Source organism: Rattus norvegicus, chromosome 5 (genome assembly GCF_021556685.1).
Source record: "Rattus norvegicus strain SHRSP/BbbUtx chromosome 5, alternate assembly SHRSP_T2T, whole genome shotgun sequence".
NCBI classification, from domain to species: Eukaryota; Metazoa; Chordata; class Mammalia; order Rodentia; family Muridae; genus Rattus; species Rattus norvegicus.
In genome coordinates, this window is record NC_141538.1 from 164,267,213 (window position 1) to 164,279,319 (window position 12,107).

General features: G+C 36.3%; 1 protein-coding gene and 1 non-coding gene across 4 annotated transcripts in view; one reads left to right on the forward strand and one right to left on the reverse strand.

Annotated features, from left to right (window-relative positions):
• The first annotated feature begins 685 nt into the window (after positions 1 to 685).
• On the forward strand, positions 686 to 792 carry LOC120103200 (U6 spliceosomal RNA). Its single transcript, XR_015621639.1, has one exon. It is a non-coding gene; the product is annotated as a U6 spliceosomal RNA (small nuclear RNA).
• Positions 793 to 5,097: 4,305 nt separating this feature from the next.
• The window catches only part of Rex2l3 (reduced expression 2 like 3), a 31,125-nt gene continuing 24,115 nt past the window's right edge, over positions 5,098 to 12,107 (reverse strand). For all 3 annotated transcript variants that reach the window (XM_087551686.1, XM_087551685.1, XM_087551687.1), the window contains exons 3-4: positions 9,088 to 9,214; positions 5,098 to 8,172 (exon numbers count right to left, since the gene is read on the reverse strand). In XM_087551686.1, coding sequence (XP_087407812.1) covers positions 6,683 to 8,172; positions 9,088 to 9,214 — 1,617 coding nt within the window. In that variant the 3' untranslated portion in view covers positions 5,098 to 6,682. The remainder of the gene's footprint in view (positions 8,173 to 9,087; positions 9,215 to 12,107) is intronic.

Here is a 12,107-nt window from a genome sequence, read left to right on the forward strand (position 1 = left end):
TACCCCATGTTCATGGTTTGATAGAATTAATGTAGTAAAAATGACTATTTTTGCCAAAAGCAATCTACAGAGGCAGTGCAATCCCCATCAAAATTCTCACTCAATTCTTCATGGAGTTAGAAAGAGCAATTTGCAAATTCATTTGAAATAAGAAAAATCCCAGGATAGCAAAAATTACCACTAAACCACTGCCCAAAGATTACACATGGACAAGGCTCCAGTGGCACATGTAGCAGAGGATGTCCTCGTTGGGCACCAATAGGAGGAGAAGCCCTTAGTCCTGCCAAGGCTGGAGCCCACGCCCCAACCCAGCTGTACAGGAATGTCAGGGTGCAGAGTTTGAAAGGTAGGGTTGTTGGGGAGGGGGAACATCCTTGTAAAAGAAGGGAGGGATTGGATAATGGGATTATGGACGGGAAACTGGGAAAGGGTATAACATTTGAAATGAAAATAAAAATATCCATTAAAAAAAGTAGACATCAAATATCAAGGAATTGGGACTGTACCAAAAATAAAACAATGAAATGTATTAAATGTATAGGACCTGAAGGTCAGTGAGGAATATTGAGGCCATAATATTTATGGGAAAGAGATCTGTTACAGCAGTGTAAATCAAAAAATTATATCCTCTCAGTTTCAGAATCTGGCCATGAAACCAGTCAGCCTCCTAAAAAAAATTAAAGTAGTGCTGGCTCCAGCAGCACATATCCTAAAATTGGAACTACACAGAGAAAATTAACATGGCCCCTGCACAAGGAGAACATGCAAGTTCGTGAAGGAGTAAATATTTTTAAGGCCTTAAAGAGGAAACACAAAAACCCCTTAAAGAATTACAGGAAAACACAACCAAACATGTGAAGGAATTGAACAAAAACATCCAGGATCTAAAAATCAATATAGAAACAATAAATCACAAAGGGGACAACCCTGGAGATAGAAAACTAGGAAACAGACCAAGAGTCATAGACACAAGCATCAGCAAGAATGCAAAGATAGAACAGAGACTCTCAGGGGCAGAAGATACCATAGAAAACATTAACACAACTGTCATAGAAATTGTAAAATACAAAAAGCTCCTATTCCAAGACATCCAGAAAATCCAGAACACAATGAGATGATCAAACCTAACGATAATACGTATAGAAGAGTGCAAAGATTACCAATTTAAAGGGTCAGTAACTATCTTTAATAAAATTATAGAAGGAAACTTCCCTAACCTACAGAAAGAGATGCCCATAAAGATACAAGAAGCCTACAGAACTCCAAATAGATTGGACCAGAAAAGAAATTCCTCCCGTCACATAATAGTCAAAATACCAAATGCACCAAACAAAGAAAGACTATTAAAAGCAGTAAGAGAAAAAAATCCAATAACATATAAGGGCAGACCTATCAGAATTACACCAAACTTCTCACCAGAGACTATGAAAGCCAGAAGACCCTGGGCAGATGTCATACAGTTATGAAGGTAACACAAAAATCAGCACAGGCTACTATATCCAGCAAAACTCTCAATTAACATAGATGGAGAAACCAAGATATTTCATGACAAAAAACAAATTACACAACACCTTTCCACAAATTCGGTCCTACAAAGGATAAAAATGGAAGACTCCAACACAAGAAGGGAAACGATACCCTCACAAAAGCAAGAAAGTAATCTTCTTGCAACCGACCCAAAAGAAGACAGAAAAACAAACATAATTCCACCACTAACAACAAAAAATAACAGGAAACTGCAATCACTATTCCTTAATATGTCTTAACATCAATGGACTCAATTCCCCAATACAAGGACATAGACTAACATACTGGGTTCTTAAAGAGGACCCAGCATTTTGCTGCATACAGGAAACACACCTCAGTGACAAAGACAGACAATAAATCACCATAAAATGCTGGGAAACAATTTTCCAAGCAAATGGTCAGAAGAAACAAGCTGCAGTAGTCATTATAACATCAGGAGCCTGATTTAGTTGTCTCCTGAGAGGCTGTGCCAGAGCATGACAATTAGAAGCAAATGGTAGCAGCCAACCATTGAAAGGAGAACAGGGTCCCTGTTGGAAGAGTTACAGAAAGAATTAAAGGAGCTGAAGGGACTTGAAACCCCATAAGAGCAATACCAACCAACCAGTTCTCCCAAGGACTAAACCACTACCCAAATACTACCATGGATAGACTCATGACTCCAGCTGCATATGTAGCAGAGGATGGCCTTCTAGGGAACCAATTGAAGGAGAAGCCCTTGGACTGGCTAAAGCTGGAACCACCCTCCCCCTGCCATGTAGGTGAATCTCATGGCAGGGAGGTAGAAAGGGTTGGGTTGTTCAGTGGCAGAACACACTTATTAAAGAAGGAAGATGGGGTATGGGATATGGGCTTATGGAAGGGAAACCAGGAAAGGGGATAACATTGGAAATGTAAATGAATAAAAATATGTCCAATTAAAAAACAAAAAGAAATTCAAACATTTTCAATAAAAATACTTTTAAAAGAAAAACAAATCTTACCAGATGCCAAAAACCTGTTTGACAAAATCCAACCCCCCTTTATCACAACTCTTGGAAAAAAGGTATACAAGGGGCATATCTAAATAAAATATTGGCAACATACAGCAAGCCAATACCCCAAATCAAATTAAATGGAGAGAAATTTTGAGAATTTCCACTAAAATCAGGGACATGGCAAGGCTTTTCACTCTCCCCATATCTCTTCAAAACAGTACTAGAAATTCTAGCTCAAGCAATGAGGCAACTAAAGGAGATCAAGGGGATACAAATTAGAAAGGAAGAAGCAAAAGTATCACTATTTTCAGATGATATGATAGTGTATATAAGTGAGCTCAAAAATTCTACCAGAAAATACAGTTGATAAACATTTTTAGCTAAGTGGCTGGATACTCAATTTACTTGAAGGACTCAATAGCTCTGCTCTACAAATTCAATAAGAGAACTGAGAAAGAAGTTGTGGAAACAGAACTGTTCACAATAGCCACAAACAAAATGAAATAATTTCATTTACCTCTCACATAGCAAGTGAAAACTTGTCTGACAGGAACTTCAATATTTGCAAAAAGAAAAAACTGAGAAGATATCAGAATGGGGAAATATCTCCCTTGCTCATGTATCAGGAGGATTAACATAATAAAAAATAACCATCTTTCCAAAAAGCAATCTACATATTCAGTGCAATTTCCATCAAAATTCCAACACAAGTCTTCACATATCTTTAAAGAATAAAACCTCTACCTCATATAAAAAAAACAAAATAAATAAAAAAACACAAACAAATAAATAAAACACAAGATAGATAAAATGATCCTGAACTATAAAAGAACTTCTGGAGGCATCAATATCAATGACTTTAAACAATACTGCTGAAAAATAGTAAGGAAAACTTACTTGTACTGGTATAGAAAGAGACAGGACATTCAGCTGAATACAATGGTAGATCCAAAAATAAACCCATATATCAATGGACACTTGATTTCTTGAAAAAGAAGCTAAAACCTTATACAATGGAAAGGGGAAAATACCATAGACAAGAAGTATGTATATAAATGGTTGAGAATGAAGACAATTATAATGGGGGAAGGGTAAATGATAAAATGGGTTCACTGTGCACAATGTAAGTTTTCCATGACGCTGGTAATTTCTGCACATTTGAGATAATGATCTCTAAGTCATCAAGCAGTGGACCTAGATATATTGGATATGTGAACTTGGAATCAACAGAGACTCTCCAAGTGACTCAAATTTTAAGACTGTTAAGGGCTATTCTAGACACCTATTAATTGCCTAGTGTATGAGCTTCAACATCCCTCCCTGATGCAGTAATTGACAGAAATTACCTATGATCATTTGAAAGCAAGGGCCTCTACTGCTTCTACAACTAGATTCTACTATCAATGAGGTCCTCTTTCAGCAAATTTCAAAACTCACTAGTTTCTCACAAGTTGAACAATTTCCTTACTTTTTAAACCAAGAAAAAAGTATGTACAGATATGGATTTATTCCTTGTAACACATGATTTCGACTTAGATCCTAATTTTCTGAGCTTTCCTGTTTTGTATATTCTAAAATAATGCTTTAGCTTGGAATAATTTTTTTTCATCTTTCTCCTTACTTAACTTACATTACTTCCTAATGTATTTCCAGGATGTCTGGGTCTCTAAACTGTGCATGAACGTCTGTCTCATGTACTATACAAAGGATATTTCTTTAAAGATTTAAGGATTCGTGATGTTTATATAAATGGCCTCACACATAAAATTAAGATGAATATCTTAATAGTGAGTTTTTTCTTTAGAATTTACATTCGTAGATGTGTAAAATGTTAATATTCTATAAATGATTTAAGAATAAATCTAATTTGTTCCTTGTGGTACAGTGGAATATTCTGGCACAACAGGACAGGATAACATAATGATCTGTAGTATGTGTCAATGGGTAGCATTATTCTGAACGCTACTGGACTTTTGGTAAATTAAGGGGTATTAAGTACTTTAGATCCATGCAGAGACACATCACAGTCTGGATGGCTATACCTTAAAATGATGAAGTCATATTTTCATTTATTTTCTGGTTGACTTATCGCTCGTATTTTCTCATATTAAGGAAAGAGTGCAGACTAATTGCTGAGTCTCTGAAAGTCTCTACATATTTTCTGATTCAAGTCTTTTTAATTTAACCTAGTACTACTATGGCAGTAAGCCTGGACATTGAACAGAATCATCCCTACTTTAGTTAACACGAATCATCTCTAATACAGTGTTTCTAATTTTTCCGATGCTAAACACTCACATACAATTCAAATAATTCAAGTGTGGGCAGACTAACTTGCACTTGAATGATTTCTCAGTTCCAAGACCATCATAAGTATGTTTTCTATGATCTTAAGCGACCCCTATGACAGGGCCATTCCTGCCCCCAAAGTGGTTGATACCCACCCACTGAAAATTACTACTATAATTTATGTTACAGGATTGTAGAATATTCATGACTTCAGCATATGATACATGAGAGACACTTCCTGGGAAGATGTAACATACATTCATCTAAGGATCCCAAGTGTAAACTAAAAATAATCAAATCAAACTTGGTGAATTATTCACATTTATTTACAGGACAATGGGGAAGGAGTTGTTGACCACACAGCCCAAGGACACATAATCAGTTGTTATCCTCAAACATGAAACCAGCATTTAATAAGAATTATGAATACTGGACTGTCAAAGGAGATTTCACATCTGTAGACATATTTATAGGATCAAGAACAAGCAGTTTTGGTATCTCAGTTTGTCAAATAAAACTTTTTAAGTATAATTTGTCTGAATTTGATTCCTTGAATATACAGGATGCTGCCAGTTTTATTAGATATTTTGAGGGGTGAAGTCCATTTGAAACAGATAATTTCTGTTGCCATGAAAGTGTTACACAACACTATATTATTCTGGCTTCCCCACATGTCTTCATCTTGGAATATTTGAGGGTGGACACGTAGGAGTTCAATGAAAACTTTCCTACACTGTCATATTTTCAGAGATTTTCTCAGCATAAGTAGTTGACATTCACTAAGATTTGAACATTGAATGAAGGTTTCTGAAGTTTTCATAATCATACAAATTCGCTAGTGTGGAACCTCAATTGTTGCAAGATATACTTTCCCCACAAAAAAATTTAAAATGTTTTCCCTAACCTGAAATGAAGTCAAAGATATTTCCAAATACATTGTTATATCTTCAGATTGTAACATGTATTTTCTTAATTCTAAGAGATAGGCCAAAAGGTTCATACCTCTAATACATTTGAAAGTTTTTCTCCATTAAGTATTATCTAATCAATTTTAAGATGATATTTGTTGGTAAAGAATTGTCCCATTGGCTAAATTTATAATTTTTCTCTATGTAATCTGTCAGACATTGTAGTTAATGCATTTTTCATGTACATCACACTTGCAAGTATTATCTCATGTATGAAATCTCTGATGCCTTTCTAGCCTAACATTTGGGTAAAGCATTTGTCACATTCACTGCTTTTGTAAGGTTTCTCTCCTCTATGAATTCTCTAATGTACATGAAGACTGGATTTTTGGGTAAAGCATTTGTCATATTAACCACATTTGTATGGTTTTTTCCCCTATATGAATTCTCAGATGAATAATCAGACTCTGGGGCCAAGGTATTTTTCATAATTACTGCATGTGAAAGGTTTATCTCCTGTATGAACTCTCTGATGAATACTAAGATGGGATTGTTCACCAAAGCATTTGTAAGGTTTCTCTACTATATGAATTCTCTGATAAATTCTTGGACTAACTTCTTAGTCAAATCATTTGTCACATTCACTGCATTTTTAAGGTTTATTTCCTGTATGAATTCTCATACGGTTTTTCAGAGTACCTGTTTCAGTAAAGCATTTGCAGATTCTCTGCATTTGTAAGGCTTCTCTCCAGTATAAATTCTCTGATAAATACTAATATTAAATTTGTACATAAAGTATTTCTCACATTCACCACATTTGTAAGGTTTCTCTCCTGTATGAATTCTCTAATGAATAATGAGATAGGATTCTCCGGCAAAGAACTTGGCACATTCACCACATTTGTAAGGTTTATCTCCTGTATGAATTCTCTGATGACGCCTACGACAGGATTCTTGGGCAAAACATTTGTCACATCGACTTCATTTGTATGGTTTCTCTCCTGTATGACTTCTCTGATGAACAATAAGTTGGGATTGTTGGACAAAGGATTTGTCACATTCACTGAATTTGTAAGGTTTCTCTCCTATATGAATTCTCATATGGTTTCTCAGAGTACCTTTTTCAGTAAAGCATTTGTCACATTCACTGCATTTGTAAGGTTTCTCTCCTGTATGAATTCTCATATGGTTTCTCAGAGTGCCTTTTTCAGTAAAGCATTTCTCACATTCACTGCATTTGTAAGGTTTCTCTCCGGTATGAACTCTCTGATGAATGCTAAGATAGAATTCTTGGGCAAAGTATTTGTCACATTGACAACATTTGTAAGGTTTATCTCCCGTATGAATTCTCTGATGACGCCTAAGACAAGATTCTTGGGTAAAACGTTTGTCGCATTGACTACATTTGTAAGGTTTCTCTCCTGTGTGAATTCTCTGATGAATTCTCAGACTACCTTTGCGGCCAAAGTATTTGTCACATTCACTGCATTTGTAAGGTTTCTCTCCTGTGTGAATTCTCTGATGAATTCTCAGACTACCTTTGCGGCCAAAGCATTTGTCACATTCACTGCATTTGTAAGGTTTCTCTCCTGTATGAATTCTCATATGGCTTCTCAGAGTGAGTTTAACAGTAAAGCATTTGTCACATTCACTACATTTGTAAGGTTTTTCTCCTGTATGAATTCTCTGATGACGCCTAAGACAGGATTCTTGGATAAAATGTTTGTCACATTGACTACATTTGTAAGGTTTCTCTCCAGTATGAATTCTCTGATGAATACTACGATGAGATTGTTGGCCAAAGCATTTGTCACATTCACTGCATTTGTAAGGTTTCTCTCCTGTGTGAATTCTCTGATGAACAGTAAGATGGGATTGTTGGACAAAGCATTTGTCACATTCACTGCATTTGTAAGGTTTCTCTCCTGTGTGAATTCTCTGATGAATTCTCAGACTACCTTTGCAGCCAAAGCATTTGTCACACTCACTACATTTGTAAGGTTTCTCTCCTGTATGAATTCTCCGATGCAAATGGAGCTTCCTTGTTTTGGTAAAGCACTTCTCACATTCACTACACTGGTGAAGGTTCTTACCATTAATGTTTTGTTTCAGCATCACTTTATGTTTACAGACAAAATCCTTATCAAATTCTGTATTTTTGTGTTCTTTGTTCTCTATGTGGATTCCAGAATTTACACCAATGATAGCACATTCATTTAAAAACTGTACACAGTCTTTATATTTGTGAACTTCTCTCGTATTCCCAGCTTTATGTCTTTTCAGGTTTGAGGACCGAAGGGAGGGATCTCGGAGATGAGTTTTATAAGGTGTACTTTGGGTGGAATCTAGAGTCCTTTTGCTAATTTCATCCCATTTACAAAACTTCTCTTGGATAGTCACATGCTCATGGACATTGCACTCTGTGTCTTGTTCCAAGATCTTCCCTTGTTTTCCACGTATAAGATTATTTTCTGAAAAATAAAAGTGCAATTAGGGATGACAAGGGTTACTGCACTGGGGAGAAAGAGATTCAATAATGGGTGTTTGCTGAATTATCTGGTAAACTAGACCTCCTCAAGGATTTATGCCCTCAAAATTGGTTTTACTCTTTTCATAATCATTACTTGGATCCTCAAAAGTCCCTCAATTCAGATCTATATCAACTGAAAGGAATGATAAAACACTTCAAAATATTACCGTAAAAAATGTACCTTGCAGAAGCTAAGAAAAAAAAGTCATCAATCAATATTGAATGTACATAAAGTAGATCTCTGAATAACATACCTCTAATTTTTAATTATAATTTGATTCAAAGTGACATTGTATAGTTGTGTTCAGCTGGAAATTCATGGTCATAAATGAATCTTATACACATGATGGTGTCAGCATCCAAATACTGAAGATTAAGAACATGGTGTATGAGTACTAAACTCAGAGACCACATATAAAAATGCAAAGAAATAGGCAACATTAAAATTCTCCAAACCAACAGCTCTATATCTACTTAAAACATTTTGCATTATTAAAAATCATACTTAAAGAGATTAACGTAATAATGTAATAATAATGTAATAATAAAATGACGCCAATTATTATGTGTCCAGAAATATAATTGCTACTTCTGAACATTATGTTTTTTTAACTCAGAAACTTCCATTTAAAACTAGATAAGAGGCATTGGAAAGATCTTCGAGAATATAACACTGGTTACTCCTCCAAAGAAAGTGGAGAAATGTATAAAAAAAAAATACCATGGAAAAATTATCATGCAAAGAGGAACCTCCCTTATCCTAGTGCTTTCCAGATTATTTCAGAGAGTTTACATAAACACAATGTAGGAAAATTCAAAGTAAGATTCAGGAATTCTACAAAAAGTGCATCCTTACCCACAGACAATAGATTGTTGTACGTCTCCAAAATCACATCCATGTACAGTGCCCGCTGAGCATAAGTGAGACTTTCCAATTCCTCTAGTGTGAACTCTGGAGCCACATCCTTGAAGGTTAAGAAACCCTGTAAAAGAAAAGTACCTATTTGATACTTTACAAAATTCCTTTCCTACATTAAAAAGTAGCACTAATGAACTAGAGACACTTTGTAATACAGATAAGGACAGGAAAATATTGAGGGACAAACATTATCTCAAAGGTACATGGATATGAGCCTAAAGTTATGAAATGCCGCTCTTCCACAGACAATCCACAGAATGACTTACAATAATACTCTCATTTATGAAGGCCCTCACATTCATAAATTTATTGTGGTTTTCTGAGACCTTAGCAGCAAAAGAACAATTTTCCACCATCAACACATTTGAATTTTTTTGCGCAGTTTGGATTGTATAATATCTTTTAAAGTCCTCTATTACAAAATTGTTTGCCAGCAATCCTATGCTACTAGAAAATGGATTTTGATACTCATTTCTTTAAAATCCAATAATCTCTGCTGAAGACTTCAGGCAGGAGGAATATACAACACATATGCATAATTTCAGACAAATGTTACCAACATACATTATATAACAAAAGACATTAAATAGAAGTTGAAAATCTATATCCTAAAATAGTCATATACTTCCTTGTATTTACATCTCTCTGAGAATGAATGTTATAATCATCTCAAAAGCTGTAATCTCTTATGAAATATAACATGTTCATTTGATTTCTGGATACAATAATGTACCTATATGCAGTAGAGTTTGATAAAAAAACCAATTTTAATGTCATATCACAGATAGTTAAGTTATGATGAGGAAAAATGTCCTATCAATTCTACAATGTCCACCTTACTCCATATGGACAATAGCTCAGTCCTGTGTACATCTGGCCCTCAGGTGACTGTACTATAACATATGTATTTGACGTTATAAGGTCTAGCTAAAGTGCTAGAAATGTTCAATAAGGAAGAAGTAGAATATCAAATGGAGAATTAATGGAAGAAGCAAATGTTAGAGTTTGTTCTTTCAACAGAAAAGGAGTGCAACATCAGGAAAAATATGAAACATTCCAAGTGACACATAGAATCAAATACTTAGGAAAATTATTTTATTTAAGTATGTTCACAACCAAGGGAAAACACTAGTACAGGAAATTAAATTATTAAAAATTATAAAAAATCTGGAACAAAGCTCCCTGCTCCCAAACCCCATGGGAGAGAGAGCTAATCGTCCAGAAGTGTGGGCAATACTGAGATGGCAGGGCAGGGGAGACCGCCACTTCGGCCCACTTTTGCCCATATCCCTGGCTCATGAGGAAACTCTATAGGGCCGCTGGGAACAGGAACATAGGGGCACTCAAGCTGCAGGAACCCTGAGATCTAGACACCAGCGGGATCTGAAGGAACACAGCCAAACAGCTCCCTGCACCCAAATCTTATGGGACAGAGAGGCAGACCGTTAGAGGGATAGACACGCTTGGGAAACCAGAGGAGACTACTGTCTGCCGACCTTTCTGACTCTAGAGGAAAACACCTACAGCCACCCTGTGCACAGGGACCCCAGAGAAGGAGGGGCAGACGCTCCTGGTTACTGCCCTCATGAAGAGCTGGAAACCAGCCCTGAGGAGCAACGTCAGGCCCAAGAACAGAGGTAAGACCAACTTTTCTGCTCCAACTGACTGCCTGGTGAACTCAGGACAAATGCCCACAGAAACAGCTGAAAGCCAGTAGACAGGAACAACAACACGCCTGAAAGCAGAATACTCCGTTCCCATAACTGACTGAAAGAAAACAGGAAAACAGGTCACAACTCTCCTGACACACAGGCCTATAGAACGGTCTACCACTGTCAGAAATAGCAGAACAAGGTAACACCAGAGACAACCTGATTACGAAAGGCAACCTCAGGAACCCAAGCAACAGAAACCAAGACTACATGGCATCATCGGAGCCTAATTCTTCCACCAAAGCAAACACTTAATATCCAAACGCACGAGAAAAGCAAGACCTAGATTTAAAATCACATTGGATCCTGATGATGGAGGACCACAAGAATGTCCCTTAGAGAAATGCAGGAAAACACAAATAAACAAGTAGAAACCCTTAGAGAGGAAACACAAATATTGCTGAAAAAATTAGAGGAAAACACAATCAAACAGGTGAAGGAATTAAAAATGGAAATAGAAACAATAAAGAAAGCACAAAGTGCGACACTCTGGATATAAAAAAACAAAGGAAGAGACAAGGAGCCGTAGATACAAGCATCACCAACAGAATACAAGAGATAGAAGAGCAAATCTCAGAAGCAGAAGATTCCATAGAATCATCGACACAACTGTCAAAGGTAATGTAAAACTGAACAAGTTACTGGCCCAAAACATACAGGAAATCCAACACACAATGAGAAGCTCAAACGTAAGGATAATAGGTATAGAAGAGAGTGAAGACTCCCAACTCAAAGGACCAGTAAATATCTTCAAAAAAATCAAAGAAGAAAACTTCCATAACCTAAAGAAAGAGATGCCCATAAACATAGAAGAAGCCTACAGAACTCCAAATAGATTGGAAAAGAAAAGTAAGTCCTCCCATCACATAATAGTCAAAACACCAAATGCACAAAACAAAAAAGAATATTAAAAGCAGTAAGGGTAAAAGGTCAAGTAACATATAAAGACAGACCTATCAGAATTACACCAGACTTCTCACAAGACACTTTGAAAGCCAGAAGATCCTGGACAAATGTCACACAGACGCTAAGAACAAAAATGCCAGCCCACGTTATATCCAGCAAAACTCTCGATTAACATAGATGGAAAAAAACCAAGATATTTCATGACAAAAAAAAAAATTTACGGGGGCTAGGGATTTGGCTCAGTGGTAGAGCGCTTGCCTAGGAAGCGCAAGGCCCTGGGTTCGGTACCCAGCCCCGGAAAAAAAAAAATTTACACAATGTCTTTCTACAAATCCAGCC